Source organism: Octopus bimaculoides, chromosome 25, assembly GCF_046866305.1.
Source record: "Octopus bimaculoides isolate indiv1 chromosome 25, ASM4686630v1, whole genome shotgun sequence".
NCBI lineage: Eukaryota > Metazoa > Mollusca > Cephalopoda > Octopoda > Octopodidae > Octopus > Octopus bimaculoides.
In genome coordinates this window covers 11,468,132-11,491,834 of record NC_142952.1, presented here as the reverse complement: position 1 = coordinate 11,491,834, position 23,703 = coordinate 11,468,132, and the positions used below count along the sequence as shown (strand labels likewise).

At 40.3% G+C, this 23,703-nt stretch overlaps 1 protein-coding gene across 2 annotated transcripts in view; it reads left to right on the top strand.

The window, feature by feature from the left end:
- The window catches only part of LOC106883136 (protein pigeon), a 40,615-nt gene that overhangs the window by 6,013 nt on the left and 10,899 nt on the right, over positions 1–23,703 (top strand). For both annotated transcript variants that reach the window (XM_089342142.1, XM_089342141.1), the window contains exons 7-27: positions 1,201–1,247; positions 1,348–1,530; positions 2,369–2,418; positions 3,139–3,179; positions 3,867–3,976; positions 4,852–4,915; positions 5,495–5,572; positions 7,456–7,548; positions 8,242–8,427; positions 10,182–10,342; positions 10,752–10,821; positions 11,290–11,387; positions 12,552–12,776; positions 13,434–13,504; positions 14,096–14,225; positions 14,676–14,771; positions 15,675–15,742; positions 16,774–16,868; positions 18,654–18,702; positions 21,213–21,283; positions 22,712–22,773. In XM_089342142.1, the coding sequence (XP_089198268.1) occupies positions 1,201–1,247; positions 1,348–1,530; positions 2,369–2,418; positions 3,139–3,179; positions 3,867–3,976; positions 4,852–4,915; positions 5,495–5,572; positions 7,456–7,548; positions 8,242–8,427; positions 10,182–10,342; positions 10,752–10,821; positions 11,290–11,387; positions 12,552–12,776; positions 13,434–13,504; positions 14,096–14,225; positions 14,676–14,771; positions 15,675–15,742; positions 16,774–16,868; positions 18,654–18,702; positions 21,213–21,283; positions 22,712–22,773 (2,048 nt within the window). The remainder of the gene's footprint in view (positions 1–1,200; positions 1,248–1,347; positions 1,531–2,368; positions 2,419–3,138; positions 3,180–3,866; positions 3,977–4,851; positions 4,916–5,494; positions 5,573–7,455; positions 7,549–8,241; positions 8,428–10,181; positions 10,343–10,751; positions 10,822–11,289; positions 11,388–12,551; positions 12,777–13,433; positions 13,505–14,095; positions 14,226–14,675; positions 14,772–15,674; positions 15,743–16,773; positions 16,869–18,653; positions 18,703–21,212; positions 21,284–22,711; positions 22,774–23,703) is intronic.

Here is a 23,703-nt window from a genome sequence, read left to right as displayed (position 1 = left end):
ATTTTTGTTATAATTTCTATATTAAGGCAGTGTTAATCAATCATTTTTTTCTACTCTAAGCAAAAGGCCCGAAATTTTTGGGAAGGGGGTCAGTTGGTTAGATCGACCCCAGTATATAACTGGTACTTAATTTATTGACCTCTGAAAGGATGAAAGGCAAAGTCGACCTCAGCGGAATTTGAACTCAGAACGTAAAGATAGACGGAATACTGCTAAGCATTTCGCCTGGTGTGCTAACGTTTCTGCCAGTTAGCTGCCTTGCTGTGTTAATCAAGGCAGTAAAGTAAAGGCTTGATGCCGAATGAGAAAAATAACAAAACAAAAACAAAACCCTTTAATTTTACATAATGCATACAAACCAACAGACAGATATGCATGCATACATAGGTACATATACATGCACGCACACATGCACATGTCCACAAACACATTCACATACATACATATCTACAGACAAGTAAGTATTTATCTAACTTTCTAAGCTGTCTTTTCAGTGTTTGAGAATTCTTTTATTGTCTGTAGAATGCCACCTCACTCGTTGCTTCTAAGTTTGTTTGCAGAATGTCCTCACATTCCAAAAGCTATTATTTAGCACTATAAAATGACAGTAATTGTTATCAGTCGTCATCATCATCATCATATAATGTCCATTGTCCATGCTGGCATGGGTTGGACAGTTTGACCATAGCTGGCAAGGTGGGGAGCTGCACCAGGCTCCAGTCTGATTTGGCACGGTTTCTACAGCTGGATGCCCTTCCTAATGCCAACCACTTTACAGAATGTGCTGGGTGCTTTTATGTGGTGCCACATGGGTGCTTTTACATGGTGCCACATGGGTGCTTTTATGTGGCATAAGACTGGGGTTTGACCTGGCTTTCAGAGCATATAACAAAGATTACAAACTACCTCACCCTACCTTCCCACCGTATGTGACTCCAGGACTGACTCATTTACGACTGAGTGGACTGGAGCATCATGAAATGAAATGTCTTGCTCAAGAACACAACACTGCCTAGCTCAGGAATCAAAACCATGATCCTATGATCATTAGTGCAACACCTTAACCACTGGGTCATGTACCTCCATGGAGTATTAGATGAGACTAAATAATTTTAGATATTTCTATTCCGGTACCTCCCCATTCTTCACATGTCTACCTTTGCAGACTCTTTTATAAATAATTGTTTCTCTCTGTTGCAGCTATTGGGCTTTACCATATTCCTTTAGCCAGAGCAGAAGATGCCATGGTTGGTGCTATTGTTTTTATTTGTTATTCTTTAATTTTTGTCTCATACAAGAATTGAAGGAATAGTTAGTCTTAATAACTTATCGATTCTCTCTCTCCAGATAATGAAACGTCAACCAGAGAAAGAACAGCTAATCGGAGAGTTCTTGTGGTCTTCCTGGGACGTCCATAACCAGCGACTCCACTACATTTACCATCAGCATGATGACAGCGTTGGTTACCGAAAGTTCCATACCATTCTCTCTACATTACAGTTCAGCGATAATGGCAACTACGACAGCATGGTGAGTCAAGCATTGCATAATATAATGGTAACGCTGCTACTACTACTACTACTACTACTACTAGGTTATGGGATAAGTTGATTACATCAATCCCCAGTGCTCAGCTGGTACTTCATTTTGTCAGCCCCGAAAGGATGAAAGGCAAAGTGGACCTTGGCAGAATTTGAACTCAGAGCATAAAGATGGACTAAATGCCACTAATCATTTTGCCTGGCATACTCTTTTATTCTTTTACTCTTTTACTTGTTTCAGTCATTTGACTGCAGCCATGCTGGAGCAGCCCCGCCTTTAGTCGAGCAAACCAACCCCAGGACTTATTCTTTGTAAGCCTAGTACTTATTCTATCGGTCTCTTTTTTGCCGAACCGCTAAGTTACGGGGACATAAACACACCAGCATCGGTTGTCAAGCGGTGTTGGAGGGGACAAACACACACACACACACACACATATCTATATATATATACATATGTACGATGGGCTTCTTTCAGTTTCTGTCTACCAAATCCACTCACAAGGCTTTGGTCGGACTGAGGCTATAGTAGAAGACACTTGCCCAAGGTGCCACGCAGTGGGACTGAACCCCGGAACCATGTGATTGGTAAGCAAGCTAGCTCACTTTCTTAATAATAATATTAGTAGTAGTAGTAGTAATGATAATAATGGTTGTGTATATGAAGACCTCAGTTGTAGCCTCCTTGCACCCTCCACCATGACTCAACAATAGATTAAAAAATTTACCAAACATTGAGAGATGGTTTTTTTTTTAATTGATTTCCCAGCCATTGGCATCAATTAAACCATTTTACCAAATCTAAAGAATTTTATCTTTTCTATCAGATTGATGTCCCACTGAATTTTCCAATTCCATTTATGTCAAAGACCAGCAGGTAAGGAATGTTTATTTCTATGAAAGACTTATGGTTAATGGGTTAGGGTTAAAGACTTATGGTTAAAGACACTTCACCCATGACTTTCTTAAGACTACTTTATGTAATGTGTATTTCGTTTTAAAGGTTGTAAGATATGATTTGAGAGAGATTTGGCTGCTATTTCTAGTCAAGGGACCTGCCTCATAGAAGCTCCTTTGTCGACTTGTTGTTCTTGGAACCATTGTTGTTGCTGTTCTGTAACACCAGATCTGCTCTGATTGATCTGATTTATGAACTAAGAGGTTCCACTTATGGCCATCCATGAGAATCTGGGGAAAGTGGTCTGGGATGGTAATGGGAGTTTCTGGGGGAAACTAGCCTGTGACAGTAGTGGGGGAATTGGCCTGTGATGGTCGTGGAGTATGTGGGGGAAAGTAGCCTGTGACTGGTTTAGGTGCTAATTCTAAAATGTCGAGTGATTGCATATAAAGGAGATTCCTTCCTTGTTCTATAATTTTGTTCTTCTTGTTGTTGTTGTTGCTGCTGCTGTGCTTTTTGTCATTTACTGAATGCTTTTTTTTGTTTTTTTGGTTTTGAAAATATGAATTTATATGATGTACAAATTTATGCCATGATAAAAGCATGTACAGACACACACACACACATACAGCTACAGACACAAATACACACATACTCACACAATCTTTCACTGATATTTCTCCTTCTTTTATATTACAGACCAGTCTACATTGACATCCCTCTGTGTTCTGTTATTCCTGGTAATGTTCACCTGCTTCTTTATTATTCTCATTATTATTATTATTATTGTTATTATTAGTATTACTAATGTTATTATTAGTATTATTACCTTCGTTATCATCATTATTAGTAGTGAAAAGCACCCACACTGGCATCATGTAGCAAACACCCATGCTGGTGCCACATTGAAAGCACCCATGCTGGCATCATGTAAAAGGCACCTGAGCTTGTGCCACATAAAAGGCACCTGTGCTCGCATCTGGTGATGGTGTCAGGTTGAAAGCACCTGTGCCAGCGTCACATAAAATGCACTGGTGCTGGTGCCACATAACGAGCACCTGTGCTGGTGCCGATAAAAAGTACCTGTGCCAGTCCCACATAAGATGCACTGGTGAAGGTGCCACGTAAAAGGCACCTGTGCTGGTGCCACATAAAAAGCACTGGTTCTGGTGCCACATAAAAAGCACTGGTTCTGGTGCCACGTAAAAAGCACCTGTGCTGGTGCCACATAAAATGCACTGGTGCTATGCAAAAAGCACTGGTGATGGTCCCATGTAAAAAGCTACCTGTGCTGGTATTACATAAAAAACGCTGGTGCTTGGTCCCTTAATAATAGTATTGGTGATGGTCCCTTAGTAATAATAAAAATTTATTTATATCCCATTGAAACACTTCACTGACATGTGTCATCCTCTTTATATTTCTAGATCGTTCCATTAACTTAGAAGTGATAACAATGCCCAATGGTACCTTCTGTATTTGTTACCAACCAACTCTGTCTCAGAATCAACCTCAAGCAGTAACCCCTGAAGAAAAAGTAAGCTAACCCTATGTTATTTTTTTTTTTCTCCCAAGTTGAAAGTTTGGTGGTTCATATCATATTACTGGTAGAGTGTTGCCATGCTGTTGACCAGGGATTAGAACTCTTGAATAACACCATCTGCCTCGATCTAGCTTGCTGTCAATTATTATCTTGTGGCTATATCAAATCTTTTGAGTTTCTATGTATGTATGCATCAACGTCAGTATGCCCCATGTGCGCATGCATGTGTGTATATGTGTGTGTGTTTGTGTGAACATGTCATCTGTGTGTGTGAATGTTTGTGTCAACATGTTCTGTGTGTGTGTCTATGTGTTTCAATGTGTCCTCTGTGTGTGTGTGTGTGTGTTTGTGTCAATGTCCTATGCGTGTGCATGTGTGTAAGTGCCTTCAAAGTTTCTCAGAGAAACTTCGGTAAACCTATTTAGGGTTTACCTGAGAACATTTTCATTCCCATTTTATCCTTTCTACCAGCGTCGCCTTACTGGCACTTGTGCTGGTGGCATGTGAAAAAACATTCGAGCGATGTCGTTGCCAGTGCCACTGGACTGGCTCCTGTGCAGGTGGCACATAAAAAACACCATTTTGAGCATGGCCATTGCCAGCACCGTCTGACTGGCCCTTATGCCGGTGACACGTAAAAGCACCCACTACACTCTCTGAGTGGTTGGCGTTAGGAAGGGCATCCAGCTGTAGAAACTCTGCCAGATCAGATTGGAGCCTGGTGTCGCCTCCTGGTCCACCAGTCCTCAGTCAAATCGTCCAACCCATGCTAGCATGGAAAGCGGACATTAAACGATGATGATGATCTTCTTACCTTTTTTTCCTTCTTCATTTCCACAATTCTATGCTTTTTGTCCTCATCTCTCCAGGAACACAACATTACTGATGAAGACTTGGTTGATGTCACATATTTCGTTTGTTTGGTCCACCATGGTGAGTCAGTTTTTTAATGTTCTTCATCTTCATCAATGTAACAATTTATTATGAAACCCCTCAATTCTACGTTATGCTTCCACTTTGAGATTTTCTCCTCTAAATCTTCAACAGATTCAACCCCTTGTTTTTTTTTGTTTTCTATTCTTTTACTTGTTTCCGTAATTAGACTGTGGCCATGCTGGAGCACTGCCTAGAAGAATTTTTAGTCAAATGAATCAACCCCAATCCTTTTCTGTTTTGTTTTCTTTTAAGCAGCAGATATTTATTCCATTGATCTCTTTTGCCGAGCCACTAAGTTATGAGGATGTAAACACATCAACACCAAGTGTCAAGTGGTGGTGGGAAAAAACACAGACATAAGGACACACACACACACACACACACAAATATGATGGGCTTCTTTCAGTTTCCATCACAAGGCTTTGGTCAATCTAATGCTATAGCAGAAGACACTTGTCCGAGGTGCCATGCAGTGGGACTGACCCCAAAACCTTGTGGTTGGGAAGCTAGCTTACCACACAACCATGTCTATGCCCATTTGTTGTTATTATTTTCTTTTTACTTCTTACATTGCAGCCCACACTTTGCAAGGTTCAGTTTCCAAGATCCCAAAACACGATGCCACAAGACGTCGCATTCTTTTCACATGGTTTAGTAAGTGTTGCATTTAATTCTTCCTGAAATTCCTGTAAAACAGTTATTTTTATGCAAAGTCTTTCTCTTTTTTTTATTATCTCATTGCTGTTTATTTGCCTTTTCTTGTGCCGGTGGCACGTGAAAAGACATTCAAGCGAGATCGTTGCCAGTGCCACTGGACTGGCTCCTGTGCAGGTGGCACGTAAAATGCACCATTTTGAGCGTGACCATTGCCAGTACCTCCTGACTGGCCCTCGTGCTGGTGGCACGTAAAAGCACCCACTACACTCTCTGAGTGGTTGGCGTTAGGAAGGGCATCCAGCTGTAGAAACTCTGCCAAATCAGATTGGAACCTGGTGTAGCCACCCAGTTCACCAGTCCTCAGTCAAATCGTCCAGCCCATGCTAGCATGGAAAGCGGACGTTAAACGATGATGATGATGATGATGATATCATCATCATCATTCCCATCATCCTCAGCTTTATCATCATTGTTGTTCTCTTCACACCAAGAAGAAAGACACAATCATTAAATGTATGATGAAATGGCTTCCCTTATTTGGTTATTCGAAATATATTTGAAATATATTTGAAATCCATAAAGGCCAAGACTTTGTTTTTTAATATTCCTGAATTGATAAAATGTGGGGCTGGGTGGGGAAATATGATCTTCAGATGTTGAGTCTCACAGAAGCGATGGCAAGGAACTGAGACTTTTGGCAATTTGCTGTGCTTGAGAAGACGCGTCGAGGTAAATGAAATTGTATTTGTGACCAGTACTGGTGACATGTGAAAGGCACCCATAGGGCCACATAGGCACCCAAGTGACACATAGAAGACACTCAGTTCATTCTGTGGAATGGTTGGCATTAGGAAGGGCATCCAGCTGCAGAAACCAAGCCAAAACAGACTGAGGGCTGGTGCAGCTCTCCAGCTTACCAGTTCCAGTTAAGTTGTCTTACTGATGCTAGCATGGAAAGCGGATGCTAAATGATGACGATGATGATGATGATGTAGCAGTGGTTTGAAACCTAACCACTTGGCAACCAGTCAGACATCATGACCAAACCGCTATAGTTTCACATGTTCGGTCTATTAAGCAACCAATCGGTGTGAAGCTGTTGCGTGATTTAATCTTCTAGAATCTTCTTGACAGTCTAGCTGTGAACTTCACCTAAATAAGTTGTAGGGATCTCGTATAAAGAAGGGGGTATGAACATCACAACATGGTCAAAATGAGAAAATTAGCGAGAAGTCAGGCTCACAGTGGTTATCTCCCCTAGTTTGCTGTGCCCTCTGCCAATCCATAAACCACAATTTGTGATCATCTCATCCATTTCTCTTTTTGTTTTTCTTGCCGCAATGTATCTAGAATCATGGTGGCACAATGGCCCAGTGGTTAGGGCAGCAGACTTGCGATCATAGGATCGCGGTTTCGATTCCCAGACCGGGCGTTGTGAGTGTTTATCGGGCGAAAACACCTAAAAGCTCCACGAGGCTCCGGCAGGGGATGGTGGCGAACCCTGCTGTACTCTTCCACTACAACTTTCTCTCACTCTTACTTCCTGTTTCTGTTGTGCCTGTAATACAAAGGGCCAGCCTTGTCACACTCTGTCACTCTGAATATCCCCGAGAACTACGTTAAGGGTTCACGTGTCTGTGGAGTGCTCAGCCACTTGCACGTTAATTTCATGAGCAGGCTGTTTCCGTTGATTGGATCAACTGGAACCCTTGACGTCGTAAGCGACGGAGTGCCAACAAAAAACAAAAGTATCTAGAATCAGATTCTCAAATATATCTCTCCTTTGTTTTCTTAACCATAGAAATACAATTTCAGGAAAAGTTTGGCTGCTATTTCTAACAGGTTGACCCTTACAGTAATATTTCCCATTATCGTTACAGATGGATACCTGGTGGTTAGTCTCCCAGGATTTTTCACTCACCTCCTCAACGTCAGTATTGAATACGAACCGTGTAACCACATCCTGTTGCACAGTAAGTGGGTTCACCTCCATCACTTCTTACTCTCTTTTTTACTCTTATTACTTTCAAACTACTCTCTCTGTTTCTCCTACTCTCTCTTCCTCCCACTCTCTTTTCCAGTCCCACTTTCTGTCCGTCCCTCCTACTCTCTGTCCGTCCCTCCCACTTTCTGTCCACCCTCCCACTCTCTGTCCGTCCCTCCCACTCTCTGTTCGTCCCTCCCACTTTCTGTCCGTCCCTCCCACTCTCTGTCCGTCCCTCCCACTCTCTGCTGCTTCTGCTCTCTGCCTCTTCTGCAATCTCTGCCCCTCACCCACCTCTCTCTGCCTTCTCTTGCTCTCACTTCTCCTCACCTTCTCCCTGTCCTTCGATTTCTCTATCCCTCCTATTTTCTCTCTCTCTCTCTTGCCATGCTCTCTACCCATCCCCTTCTCCCTGGCCCCTCACCTTCTCCTGGCACCTCACCCTCTCTCAATCCCTCCCACTCTTTGTCCCTCCACCTTCTCTGTCCTTCTTGTACTCCCTCTTTCTTTCTCTCTCTCTCTCTCCCTACCTATTTCATATTTTTCTTTACTACTTCTTATTCTTTAACTTATTTCACTGTGTGTTATATTACGTATATGTGCATTTATGTATGCATGTGGTGTCCATGTGGTGTCCATGTGTCCCCCATGTGCAGTAATATCTCTATATTTCCATCTGAAGGAGAATCCCTGTACGGCAGTGTTTGTAAAGAGAAAAAACCATCACAACCTGAAGATCGAAATACAAAAGGGAGCAAAGCAAATGTGAACCTGGATGACAGCCAACACAACTACGTGTCTCTACTTCATTCCAGCAGTAAACGGTTACAGTTAAGGAATCACTACTGTAAAGGAATGTATCTATCAGGTAAGGCCTATTATTCGAGCCCTGAATCTTCTAATTGTAGTGGTTGGTATGGCTGAGTGAGCCCCAGGTCAAAATTTTTTAAACAGGCTTATAACACTGTGTAACAAAAGTTTTATTCTGTTTTTTTTTTTTGTCTTTGGTCAGTAAGTGTTATTTCCTATTTGTTTCTATTTAGAAATCAAGGGAATTGCTACTGCTCCCTTTAAACTTTGCTTCTGTGACCTGGACATCAATGTTTTGAAACTGACCTATTTTCCATTACATTTCAGACAGATTCAGCTCTGAGTTGCTGAAGCAGAAATATCATTATAACAAACATTGTTTTCTGTTTATTTTAACTTGAAAAGGTTTATATATTTTATTAATTGACAGTTTTTATGTTTTTAAGTTCTATATGTGACTGTTTAATCATGCCACGTACAAAAGAAGCCTTCGAACTGTCCAAATTTCAAAGAGGCTGTATTGTGGGTCAGTCTGAAGGTGGGCTTAGTCAGCATAAAATCGCAGAAAACCGTGGGATCCTGCTTATAGGGTGATTGTGCAATTCACCAGAGAGGGGAAGGAGTCCACATCACCCTGCCCAAGTCGACCAGGGTCCTCTCACTGGACCCTTTGCTTTGTTAAGTGAAGTGTGGAGGATAGACCTCATTGCAAGGCCTCTGATATAACAGAACAAGTTGATGTCAGTCCCAGAACAGCTGTCAGGTATCTCCACAAACTTGGCTACTGTGGCAGAACACCAAGAAGGAAGCCATTTCTTCAACCAGTCAATATCAAGTGAAGAAAAAAATTTGGCCAGTGAGATGATCGAGTGGCTGCTAGCATTGTAGACATACATATTCTCTGATGAGTCCAGATTTACTGTATTTTCTGATAGTGGTTGAATGTGGGTCTGGAGATTCTGTGATCAAGAATTTTAACATGGAAAGATTGTTGCCAACAGTGAAACAAGGCAGCTATTTTGCGATGGTCTGGGGAGCAATTTGGAGCAATGGTCAATCAGAGCTGGTGGAGCGTGATGGAAACATAAATTGAGATAAATATGTGTCTATATTGCAGAAAGGATTCCTTCCAGTCTTCTCCAATGGTGAAATGATTAAAGAAGACTCTTTATTTATGGAAAATGGGGCTCCTTGTCACACAGCTATTTATTTTGAGATGCTCTGTGTTTCTTTCAATTAATTTTAAATATAACAAAGAATTTAGTGAAATGACTTAGATATCATTAAGCTAGTGTTGGGAGCATAAATTATGACGAAGGTTTTGTGGAAGATTTTAATTCAAAACTTAATGAAACAAGACATTTGTACAACAGAGCCAGAGCCGGTTTCAGCCAGGTTGGTATCAAAATGGTTAATTAATCATGCATTGTCTTGTAGTTTCGAAATAAGTTGCAATAATTATATTTTTATAATGGCATTGAAGGGTATGTGTGATAGGCTGGATCTGGCTGCTCAGAACATAAAACAGCTAGAATATTTGGGTCAGATATCATCATCATCATCATCATCGTTTAACATCCGCCTTCCATGCTAGCATGGGTTGGACGATTTGACTGAAGACTGGTGAAAACCAGATGGCTACACCAGGCTCCAATCTGATCTGGCAGAGTTTCTACAGCTGGATGCCCTTCCTAACGCCAACCACTCAGAGAGTGTAGTGGGTGCTTTTGGATTAAATGCTGAAGTGTTAATCTTTATCCTGATAACCTTTTCCATTTGTTTTAACCATTATGTTTCTGATTCCGTTGGCAGGTTGGCTGGTCTATGACAAGAAATCTCAGCGTTTATACAAACTGTTGATCAACAAAGACCAATTACTCCATTTGTTTAGCTGTTGCTACCTTTCAACCACCCGCATGGCTCTGTTCCATTATATCTTACTCCATCTCAGAGACTACAATGCCATCAAAGACGTACGGTGACTCCTCCCTTTTTCTTGGCTTTTCTTTTGATATTTGTTTTCCTTTTCCACCCATCACTTCTTTTCACTCTCTCTCTCTCATCTTCCCTCTATATCTCTCTCTCCCTCTCCTTCATCTTCTCTCTCTCCCTCATCTCTCTCCTTCATCTTCTCTCTCTCTCTCTCCTTCATTTTCTCTCTCTCTCCCTCTCCTTCATCTTCCCTCTCTCTCCCTCTCCCTCATCTTCTCTCTCTCTCTCTCTCTCTCTCTCTCTCTCTCGCTCTTTGGAAGATCTCAAACCTATGCCAGCATAGAAGAACAGATGTAAAACCAATGACTGCATACACACACACCTACACACAAACACATACAATTACGTATAAAATTCTATTGTCATTCCTGTTTTTTGTTTGGCTTCCAGATTTTTGTTGCTCTCAGCAATGACTGTGCCAGTCCAGAGGTCCAAGAACTTTTATCTGAGTTCCTAGTCAGTAAGTAGAAAGACAAAATTCATCTTCCATCTTCCTGTTTATCATATTCTAATTTTGGCAATCATTACAGTTACTATTGTTGTTTAACCCCAGGTCAGTCCTGACTGAGCAGATGTTCCATTCATGGTCTTCCTTGCCTTTTTTTATGCATTGCATATCTAGGACCACAATCCAAAGTGTCCCTTCCTTTTCAAGTTGGTAGAATTTAGTTTGAGGTGTGGCTGCTATTTCTAGCAGGTTGAGCAACAATGTATTTATAGGGTGGAATTGAGCTGATGAAGTTTTCTGGAATTGGTGAGGTTAATGTGATTAAAATATTTAAGAAAGGGGAAAAAATATTGTGACCAACGAAACTAATGAGAAGATGATGGTTGCAGGATGAGAGATGGGGGTGGTAGTGAAGTTATGAGTTATGAGCAGGTGGGGGTAGCACACCTGATTAATTGATTTATCCTTTCCATGTTTTAGGTACGACCTATTTGAAAATGAGGCAAAGAGTTTCCAAGAGCATCTTAACGGTGGTCCCTTTCACAACAGCTGATAGCTTCAGAGGACAATTTGATAAGGTAAATTTACCTCAACAGGAATAAATATATTTGTACACATGCAAGCACGCACACCTCTGCCATCATCATCATCATGATGTCCACTTTTCCATGCACAAGTGAGTGGGTTAGATGGAGGATGTTGAGGTGGGTTTTCTATGGCCAGATGCCCTTGTTGTTACCAACTATCACCTGTATCCAGTTTCCAAGAATGACATGAATTTGAAGAGTATCACAAATGAATGACATTGGTTCGTAACAATTTCACACACATACACACACATACTATCTATCTTTCTGTGTGTGTGTGTGTGTGTGTGTGTGTGTATATATATATATATATATATATATATATATATATATATATATATATATGGTGTGTGTGTGTGTGTGTGTCTGTTCCTTAATCCATGCATGGCCAACCTCTGGCCTGCAGGCTGCATGCTGCCTTCAACATGTGCAGCCCTCGATGAGTTTTTAGGTTTCTAATTTCATACTAAGACAAATAAAACTCTGAAGAACTGCAAAAAATTCAGTGTAAAGTGGCCAAGTAATACTTCATGCATATGTGTTTTATCATGTGGCCCCCCACCAGTTGATGAAAAGTTGCCCATCCCTGGCTTAACCTAATCTGTCTGTTATAAATTCTTAACAACTTACCCACATCTGCAACTATATACTCTTTACGCTGCTACTTGTCTCAGTCATTTGACTGCGGCCATGCTGGAGCACCGCCTTTAGTCGAGCAAATCGACCCCGGGATTTATTTTTTGTAAGCCTAGTACTTATTCTATCAGTATCTTTTGCCGAACCGCTAAGTGACAGGGACATAAACACCAACATCGGTTGTCAAGCAATGTTAGGGGAACAAACACAGACACACAAACACACACACACATATACATATATATGACGGGCTTCTTTCAGTTTCTGTCTACCAAATCCACTCACAAGGTTTTGGTTGGCTTGAGGCTATAGTAGAAGACACTTGCCCAAGATGCCACGCAGTGGGACTGAACCTGGAACTATGTGGTTGGTAAGCAAGCTACTTACCACGCAGCCACTCCTGCGCCTATATACACAATCACATATATACTCACCCACAAAATCAATACACAAACATGTAAACATGCAATCACTATTGATAATTATTGATATGTCTTCCTTCTTATTTTTTTTTGCCAGAACCAGTCAAATGAGATTTTGTCCAAAATCCAGTACCATGTTTTTTCCAATATCAGCATCAGTCGCAAGTCTGTAAAAGACCGCATGGGTTTCTCTCGGAGCGCTGACCTCTGGGACACACTACGACAGCATCTGCGCCAGAACCAAATATTCCAATTACAGTTTCCAAGATTTTCCACGAGCAAGTTGGCTCACCAGAACCAATCGACATTAATTGATATCCAGGTAAAGCATTAAAGATAGCATTTTTATGGATTATTCCAGTTTTTTTTTTTTATAGAAGGAAATGCCAGGTGCGGCTGTGTGGTAAGAAGTTTGCTTTCCAACCACATGATCCTGGGTTCAATCCCACTGTGTGGCACCTTGAGCAAGTGTCTTCTGCTATAACCTTGGGCCAACCAAAGTCTTGTGAGCGGATTTGATAGACTAACTTAAAGAAGCCTGTTGTATCCGTGTGTATGTATATGTATGTGTATGTATATGTGTGTGTATGTATATGTGTGTGTGTATACATATATGTGTGTTTGTGTATGTGTGTGTGTTGTATGTGTGTGTGTATCTGCTTGACAACCAGTGTTGGTGTGTTTCTGTCCCCGTAACTTAGCAGTTCAGCAAAAAAGACCAATAGAATACCTGGTTTAAAACAAAAACCAAAAAACAATTACTGGAGTTGGTTCATTTGACTAAAAATTCTCCAAGGTGGTGCCCCAGCATGGCCTCAGTTTAATAACTGAAACAAGTAAAATGTAAAAGAAAGTTTACCACCACCACTGTCACCATCATCATTATCATTGCCATGTTATTATCATCTCTTCATCATCATCATCATCATCATCATCTTTATCATAATAATAATAATAATATTTTCTATTTCTGTTTCAGAAATTGAATGAAGTTGATGTAACTGATGGAAATGTATTTCTCACCAAACTCATATCCAATCAGTCTGTCAGGTAAGAAGAGATTTCCCTTTTTATAGATTACCTGTAGGAAAGACTACATATTGGATGAAGAGGGAGGAATTATCTGGAGATTAAGAAAGGATTATCTAAAGACTAAGGATGGGATTATCTGTTGGCTGAGGAGGGATAATCTGAAGCAGTGGTTCTCAACCATTTTTTGCCTATGGAACCCCTTTGGTTCCTATTTTACTTGGATGGACCTTCATAACCATTCGATGTTTAAAAAAATTCCTATTTATCATATAAAAGTCAATGTCTGTGTGTTTGTGTGTTACTTATAGAATCGAAAACTACTCAGCTGATCCTAATGAAATTTGGAACACAAAATCCAAGCCTAGGGAGAAGGGTAATGCCGTATGTCACATACAATTTTGAGGGGGTGTAAAGGGGGGCAGACCCCACACCCCATGAAAATTCATATGCTTCAGATTTTGATGAAATTTGAACCATAGGTATTATAAATATATCCAAAATTTCCAGGAATGGGAACCCTATAGTCCAAGGTAGCCATATCTTTATCAAGAGAATTGTTAGCTTTGCAGTTCATGTTTTTTTTTTTGTTTTTTGTTTTTTTTGTCGCAGAGAACAGAGTTCTTCTGAATCTGAAGTGGATTCTATCAGAACCCATCATCCATATTCAGTTCTTGGAGCCTTGCCACATTTTCTTGAAACCACCAAACTCACTAAGCAATATGGGATTCTAATGCTTTTGGTAAGTCTGTTGAGTAGCTATCATCATCATCATCATCACCATTGCAATCACCACAATCATTTGTCATTGTCGCCACCACCACCACCATCATTGTCATTATTCTTTCAACATCCACTTTTCCATACTGTTCAGAGAGAATTTTTTGAGGCAGATTTCCTACGGCTGGATGCCCTTCCTGTTCCCAACCCTTCCTTACCTGTTTCGCAGCAATGTAATATTTCCTCATGGTCAGACGTGTTTTCCACAGAAGGTGTTGGAAATGAATGACAGTTTTTATGATGAGGACATTCACTCATAACCATCATGCGATGTCAGGACCAAAGAGGAGAGAGAGAGAGAGAGAGAGAGAGAGTTGCGCACACACACACACACACATTGCTCTGTTACTTCTTTAATACTTAGAAATTCTTGTAAACATTTTTGAATATTTCATTTTCCATCTGTCTTTAGACAAAAGAAGCCTTCACTGAATTTCTTATAAAATTCCGGAAAACAGAACCTCAGGTAAAGTTGGAGAACATTGCAAAGGAATACGTTGCTAGTCAGGTGAGTGCCTTCTCCCATCACCACCACCATCATCATCATCATCACCATCATCATCACCATCAGGATTTTCACCACCACCACCACCATGATCATTTTTATGTCTGTCTTTCCATGTTTACACAGATCTTCATCCACGTGGTATCTTACCAGTTGTTTCATTTCTTTGTATTTATATATAAATACATATAGATATATATACGACAGGCTTCTTTTAGTTTCTGTCTACCAAATGCACTCAGAAGGCTTTGGTCGGCCCGAGGCTATAGTAGAAGACACTTGCCCCGCAGTGGGAATGAACCCGGAACCATGTGGTTGGTAAGCAAGCTACTTACCACACAGCCACTCCTGCGCCTATGATGATAATAATGATTATGATGAGGATAATGATAACAATGTTGTTGTTGGCACTCTGTTGCTTACGACGTCGAGGGTTCCAGTTGATCCGGTCAACGGAACAGCCTGCTCGTGAAATTAACGTGCAAGTGGCTGAGCACTCCACAGACATGTGTACCCTTAACGTAGTTCTCGGGGATATTCAGCGTGACACAGAGTGTGACAAGGCTGACCCTTTGAATTACAGGCACAACAGAAACAGGAAGTAAGAGTGAGAGAAAGTTGTGGTGGAAGAGTACAGCAGGGTTCGCCACTATCCCCCTGCCGGAGCCTCGTGGAGCTTTAGGTGTTTTCGCTCAATAAACACTCACAACGCCCAGTCTGGGCGTTGCCCTAACCACTGGGCCATTGTGCCTCCACAATGATAACAATATGGAGATATAATAATGCTAATAATAATAATGATGATGTTAACAATGATAATAAAAATGATATAGAAATATCAATAATTTCTTTGTAGTTATTTGAAAATTAATATTTTTTGTTGATTGTTTTTTTATTTTTTTAAAGTTATGTCAAGCTCGCCAGTTATGTCAGTTTGCCTGGAGCGTTAATAAACCGCATGAAAAGCGTGCTTTGTGAGTAAAACTTGTTTGTTTATATCTTTGTAAAAATGTTTCTGAATCAATGCCATGTTGGAATATTTACCAAAGCATTCATGGTTCAAATCCTCTCTTTGGTGCCTTTAATCAAGCGAATCGACCCCAGGACTTATTCTTTGTAAGCCTAGTACTTATTCTGTCGGTCTCTTTTGCCGAACTACTAAGTTATGGGGACGTAAACACACCACCATCGCTTGTCAAGTGATGTTGGGGTGACAAACACAGACACACAAACATATACACATGCACACATATATACATATATATGACGGACTTCTTTCAGTTTCCATCTACTAAATCCACTCACAAGACTTTGGTCGGCCCGAGGCTATAGTAGAAGACACTTGCCCAACGTGCCACGCAGTGGGAATGAACCTGGAACCATGTGGTTGGTAAGCAAGCTACTTACCACACAGCCATTCCTGCGCCTGTCTATTCTTTGACATGTTCACTCTTATCCCCACCCCCACTCTCTTGCCCTCCTCTCTCTCTCACGTTTTTTCTCTCTCTTATTCTCCCCACTCTCTCTCTAGTTGAGCTTCTTCCAGTTTCCCTCAACCAAATCCATTCACAAGGTTTTGGATTGGCCCAGGGCTATAAGTAGAAGACTCTTGTTGAAATGCAACAGATTCAAGTAGTGCGTTGTTAACAGTCATGCTATAATAATCAGTTCATTTAACTCCATTTAATTACTGCTAAATGTTTTATAAATTCTAGTGGAGTGGGAGTGGGAGGAGGAAATTTGATCAACATTGGCTGGATTTGAACTAAAGTCCTCAATATTTGTTACAAATAAATGACACAACTTTCATTCTGAATCTTTTTCTCTTTCGTAATTTTTCTTCCTCATACTGTCTCAATAGCTCTCTCTCTCTTTCTCTCTCAACCTTTCTCTCCATAATTCTTCCTCTCTTTCTATCATTCACTCTCTCCTCTTCACTCTCTCACCGTACATTACCTCTTTCTCTCTCTTATTTCCCTCCTGTCTCTCCGTTGTCTCTTACTAGGTACCAATCTCCTACAAAGGAAGAATATGGTTTATTCCAGTTGTTTGAACGGATATCAATGGCACTCAAAGAACAAACCTTCCCAATAACTAATGGTAAGCCAAACTTTCACATCAAATCTAATAAATAAATAAACAAATAAAATCTTTACCGGTTTGACTGGTTTAAGCCTGTAGAACTGTGGTCATGCTGGGGCATTTATATTACTTTTAGATCGTGCCGGTGACACATCCAAGCCAGTGGCACATAAAGAGCACTTTCCGAACGTGGTTGAAGCTAGTGCTCCCTGACTGGCTCGTGTGCCGGTGGCACGTAAAAAGCCCATCCAAACGTGGTCGGTGCCAGTGCCGCCTGACTGGCTTCTGTGCCGGTGGCACGTAAGAAGCACCCATTATACTCTCAGAGTGGTTAGTATTAGTAAGGTCATCCAGCTGTAGAAACCTCACCAGATTAGATTGGAGCCTGGTGCAGCCTGGCTTAAGCTTTGAGACAAGCATATGACTACTGGCAGGATCAACCAGGTATCATCGCGATTTGATCATTCGACAATGCGGCACAGCGAGTGGGGGCACCACTACCTGTGGCGCGGTTGCGAGCAGCATGGTGGGGAACCTTTTCTTCCCCGCGAGTCACACTGATGTGGCTGTAGCTGCACAATGACGCCCACTGTCGCAACGCAAGGAGCGAGAAGCGGAATTGGCCGCCGCCAGCCAGCAAGCGCTAGGGGCTCGTCCGGTCGATGACTGTTCGTATACATGTCTGCAGCCAGTCCTCAGTCAAACTGTCCAATCCATGCCAGCATGAAAAGCAGACGTTGAACAATGATGATGATGATGAACCCTATAGCATTTAATCCAGCCATATCTGGCTCAAATATTCTGTCTGTTCTATGTTAAAACCGACCAGATCCAGCCTCTTACACCTCCCCTACAATGTCAGTCTAAAAATATACAATGACATCATCAAAGTCTCGAAGTTATAAGATAATCCAGGATTAATTTAAAACAATGTGAATAAATAAGGGTTATTACATTTGACAGAGTAATCTGAATGCTAAAGGGTTAAAAAAAGTTCTTTTTTTTTTGTTTTGTTTAGAAGTTTCCAGTTTAGCAGCTTCTTTTAGATTTTGCTGCCCTATGTGATACGTTTCCCTGAAGCAAGGCCTTTGTCTTTCAGCTCTTGTTGGTTTTGAAATGTAATCAGTGCTTCTGTAACTCTTTTTTTTTTAGGTTGAGATGTTGACCCTACACAAACCCATTTTTATCCCTGGGATGAGGTGGTCCTTATTAGTCTGGCCTCTATCGTTTGACCTATCCAGCGTGGGAGGCCCTACATGGAGCTTGTGCTCTGTTGACATAACTCTCAGGGTCAGCGAGACACACAGGCCACCACACAGCAATAAGGACTGGACCTTCTGCTGGAATTTCTGTGACAGTACATTAAAGCTTCTTTCTTAGTCATATAAACTCATAGGGCTGGTTTCTCAGATTCTGTGGTGTATGTATCCCCTCCTGGATGGGATGCTGGTCCATTGCTAGATAACTCATTTTTGTCAGCTTAGTGGGCTGAAACAATGTGAAATGAAGTGTTTTGCTCAAGAACACAATGCATTACTCAGTCCAGAAATCGAAACCACAATCTGACAATCATGAATCCAACACCCCAACCACTGAGCCATGACCCTCAATTAATATATTAATCTATGTAGCTGTATGTTAATTTATGTAATAATACATCAATCAATGTAATGCTAAAATAATTTACATAACAGTACATCAATTTATGTAACAGTACATTAATTTATGTAACTACATAAATTTATGTAGCATTGTTAATTTATGTTAATTTATGTTAATTATAATATTTCTTTTTCTGTTCAGGTTTCTGTACCTATTTTACAACTCTTGCTTTTCGTTGTCTCAGTCTCAGGTAAAAATCTTCATTTTTTAAAAATATATTTCCCTTGTTTCTTCTTTCTGTGTTTTTATTATTTTATCACAACATCAGAGTAAATGTCTTGTGGTATTTGTTCCGAGGCTTTATGTTCTGAGACCCCATTGGGGTCAAGTTTGTCTTTCAGCCTTTCAAGACCAATAAAATTTAGTACCAGTCAAATACTGAGGTCAATGTAATCGACTAACCCCTACTCTTAAAATTACTGGCCAGGTTCCTAAATTGGAAACCATTATCATTATTATTATTGAGTGAGAGAGCAGTGCATGCCATCAAAGTGACCCTGGGGTACAGATATATGATGCCTAATATACTACCCATCTGATACCCATATTCTTACTGGCGTTTCGTTTGTTCTTTCGTTCTGAGTTCAAATTCCATTGCGGTTGATTTTACTTTTCATCCTTTCGGGGTCGATAAAATAAGTACCAGTTAAATACTAGGGTAGATCTAATCGACTAGTGCCCTTCCCCGAAATTACTGGCCTTGTGCCAAAATTTGAAGCCAATATTACCCCCACGATCTAGTTAATGAATCAATTGTAATAAGCAATGAAAATATTTGGATGAAGATCTTGTGGTGATAGCCTTGGGTGAGTGAACCACATCAATAAGAATATTCAATTTAGCAGCATCATAGAAGGAACTGAAGACTACTACTACTCTAGTCAAAGATTGGAAAAGCAGGCTCTGGACAGCACGGAATTCTTCAATATGTGTGTGTGTGTGTGTGTGTGTGTGTGTGTGTGTTTGAAATCTTTCAGATTAACTTTCCGTGATGGGAGATAATTAGTGGATATCTAAGGTAGTATACAAAGTTACTTCCCCTGGTATAAATTTAAAAAAAAAACAACTTTTTTTTTTAAACCCTGTTTCGCTTCGTTTCTTTCTTCCCTTCCATCATTTGACAACATTAATAACAATTATTGAATTTTGTTGAGGAATAATCAGAAACTGAACAGAAAATATATTTATCTTTTATCAAAAAGTAAAGTAAATATAAAACAAGAGCACTCAGAGAGGGCAAACCTCTGCCAAGGCAACACCAACGCCCTCTCAAGGATTAGCTGGAGATGATTTTTAGAATGAGAATATCTGAAATAAGCTCGACTGCTCTCACAAACGAGAATACTAAAAATGAACCCGACCACTCTCATAAATTAAGTATAAAAAATAAAGAACAAAAATAATCCAGAATCCTTGTCCAGATCCCAAAATCTAATCAGTTCGTGCCAGTCATGAGGTCAAACATCCCTGGAAGTTTCATCCGAATCCATTCTGCAGTTCTTGAGATATCTTGCCCACAAACAAACAAACAAAGATGACTGAAAACAATACCTCTGCCTTTGGCAAGGCGGAGGTAACGGTATTAATTTGAACTCAGAACGTAAGGAATCAGAAGAAATGCTGCTAAGCATTTTGACTGAGGGGCTAATGGTTTTTCAGCCCCCCCGCTTTAATGATTGTAAAGATGGTGGACTCGCCCTTTGAAAATGACGTATGAATGTTTAGCTTTTGCCGAGTAACTTGAACAAGTGGTTTATTTATAGGGATCAAATACATGTGCTGTATTACTCTTTTACTGCGGCCATGATGGAGCACCTCCTTTAGTCGAATCAAATCGACCCCAGGTCTTATTCTTTGTAAGCCTAGTACTTATTCTATCGGTGTCTTTTGCCGAATTGCTAAGTTACGCGGACGTAAACACACCAGTATCGGTTGTCAAGCGATGTTGGGGGTGGGGGGCAAACACAGATACACAAACATATACACACATATATATACACCTGAAATTTGTGGGGAGCAGGTAAGTTGATGACGGCAATCCCAGTACTTGACTGGTATTAAAATTATTGACCCTGAAAGGATGAAAGGCAAAGTCGACCTCAGTGGAATTTGAACTCATTACATAGCAGCAGACGAAATGCCGCTAAGCACTTTGCCCAGCGTACTAATGATTCTGCCAGCTCACCACCCTAATAATAATAATAATAATAATGATCCTTCTACGATTGTCAAAAGGTTTGAAATTTAGGGGAAGGTGTATGCCAGTTACATCAACCTTAACATTCAACTGGTGTTTATTTTATTGATTCCGAAAGGTCTCTGTCCGCCATATGTGTGCCTAGATTTCATCCAAGCGATGCATAGTAAAAAAAACCCCCACTAAACTATCATACTATGTTCCTGCTACCTGCAGCAGTAATCTGTACTTGTGGTACCTATTGAAAGCCAGGTGGACTGGTGCATTGTAAGTGAAGTCCATTTGTGATGGACACCTTTGAGTAGCAAGGACAGGGTTTGAATTAGTGAATCTTAAGTGGATAATCTAACGTGTTATTGATCTGTCTTTCTCTGAAATTGATCATGATGATGATGATGATGATGATGCCGATCATCATCATCATCATCATCATCATCATCAACATCTTAGGAAATAAATTTGTTTGTTGTTTTTTAAAATTTTTCTTATTGCTTTCTTTCCAGCCAATTCTTGCATTACGTCGACAGTGGTGCTGTGTTGCTAACTGACAGGTTTGTCAAACAGGTTATAAGTGGTAAGTTTGTACATTAACTGTCATCGTCGTCATCATCGTCACCACCACCACCACCACCACTGTCATCATCATCATCATTATCACCACCACTACCACTCATCATCATCATCATCATCACCACCACCACCACCACCACCAGTGTCATCATCATCATCATCATCACCACCACTGTCATCATCATCATCACCACCACCACTGTCATCATCGTCGTCGTCGTCAATACCACCACCACTGTCATCATCATCATCATCATCATCACCACCACCACTGTCATCATCATCATCACTGTCATCATCATCATCACCATCATCTTCATCATGAAATTAGAGAAAGGCAGCTGTGTCATAAAAAGATGAAGATCAAAGTTATGGATTACTGTCTTCCATTAATGTTGTTTTGTTTTTGATAGTTTTTACTTTGAAATCTTTTTTTTTGAAGAGGCTGACTTCGTACACATCATCTCTCTGGGATGTACAAACTATTGATTTAATCAACCTTATGGACTCACCATCACTATCACCATCACAATCACCATCATCATCACCATGATCTTTTAGTCTCTTGGCAATACTCCATCAAATCACGCTTCATCATAGTTGTTGCTGTTGGCACTCCGTCGCTTACGACGTCGAGGGTTCCAGTTGATCCGATCAACGGAACAGCCTGCTCGTGAAATTAACGTGCAAGTGGCTGAGCACTCCACAGACACGTGTACCCTTAACGTAGTTCTCGGGGATATTCAGCATGACACAGTGTGACAAGGCTGACCCTTTGAATTACAGGCACAACAGAAACAGGAAGTAAGAGTGAGAGAAAGTTGTGGTGAAAGAGTACAGCAGGGTTCGCCACCATCCCCTGCCGGAGCCTCGTGGAGCTTTAGGTGTTTTCGCTCAATAAACACTCACAATGCCCGGTCTGGGAATCGAAACCGCGATCCTATGACCGCGAGTTCGCTGCCCTAACCACTGGGCCATTGCGCCTCCACACACTTTATCATATTAAAGAAAGAAAAACATTGGACATTTTGGTCCTAGATATACAGATGGACAGGAGGTGTATGGGCGGAATATCTTTGAATTGTACCCCAGTGTGTGTATGTATGTTTGTATGTCATTGTTGGCACCACCCATGTCTAAGTTTCGTTCATTTGGTGCTCCATGGCCCAGAAGGCCAAGTCAGGAATGAAACAGTCTTGGGCATTGTTGGAGCGCCAGTCTTATTATTTATGTGCATGAGAGAAAAAAATCAAGGAAATAAATTTCCAGTTGAAATGACAAAAAAAAAAAAAAAAAAAATAAATGTCAGGTGTGTATTTTGTGGACCCTAAACTTTGTATGTCACTTGACATATTATGGAGATGAGGAATTAATGAAAAGTTTATGATTAATTAGATATTGTTAATGAAATGATTATTATTCTATTGAACAGATTTGAAAGATGATGATGTATACAGTAGTCTTAAGTACCAGATCATCACCAGACTTTCAGAGGTGGGTTATTACAGCTTTATTGATTTCAGAATTGGTAGAATCGTTGAATGCCAGGCAGTGTTTCTTTTGACTCTATACATTCTTAGTTCAAATCCTGCCAAGGTCAACTTTGTCTTTCATCCTTTTGGGGGTCAATTGAATAAAGTGCTAGCAAAGTACAGGAGTTGATTTAATCGACTATTCTCCTCACCTAAAATTTGTGTTTAAATTAGAAACAGATATAATGATAATAATAATAATAATAATAATAATAATAATAATAATATTATGTGTGTGTATGTATGTCTAATACAATTTCATTGTCTGTAACTTTTAAGGTTCCCTGGTTGTGTCTTATTCAAACAAGACAGATGCATTAAGCCACAACTTCCAAAGTCATGATCAATAAAATAACACTTTTTTACATGTATTGAGTCTTTCATTCCATCAATGTTCTTTAATTTTAATCACACACACACACACACACACACACACACACACACACACACTAAATACTAGTCTTGAGAAATTAGGTTTCTCAAAACCAGAAAGGAGAAGGCTGATTCGAAGACTACAGATCCAGTCCAACTGTAAAAATCTGTAAAATTCTTCAGAAGTTTATCATTTAAGTATATAAGCGCATGTCTAGACATGCAACTATATGCATGAGAAGACATACATAAAACAAAACATACAAACCTGCACGTATACATACAAACAAAAACATCCTGTTGATGTTGTTGAAATTACAATGAAGGAGCCTTGGATCTAGGTTAGAAACCGGCTCTTTCTCTATTGGAAAGAAATCTTCAAATAAAATTGAATAATGACACACATACATACATACATATATTACATTACATTACATTACATTACAATACAATACAATACGTATGTATCTGAATTAATACAGAGTAAACAACATGGGTCTAATAAGTGCCTAATTAAGAT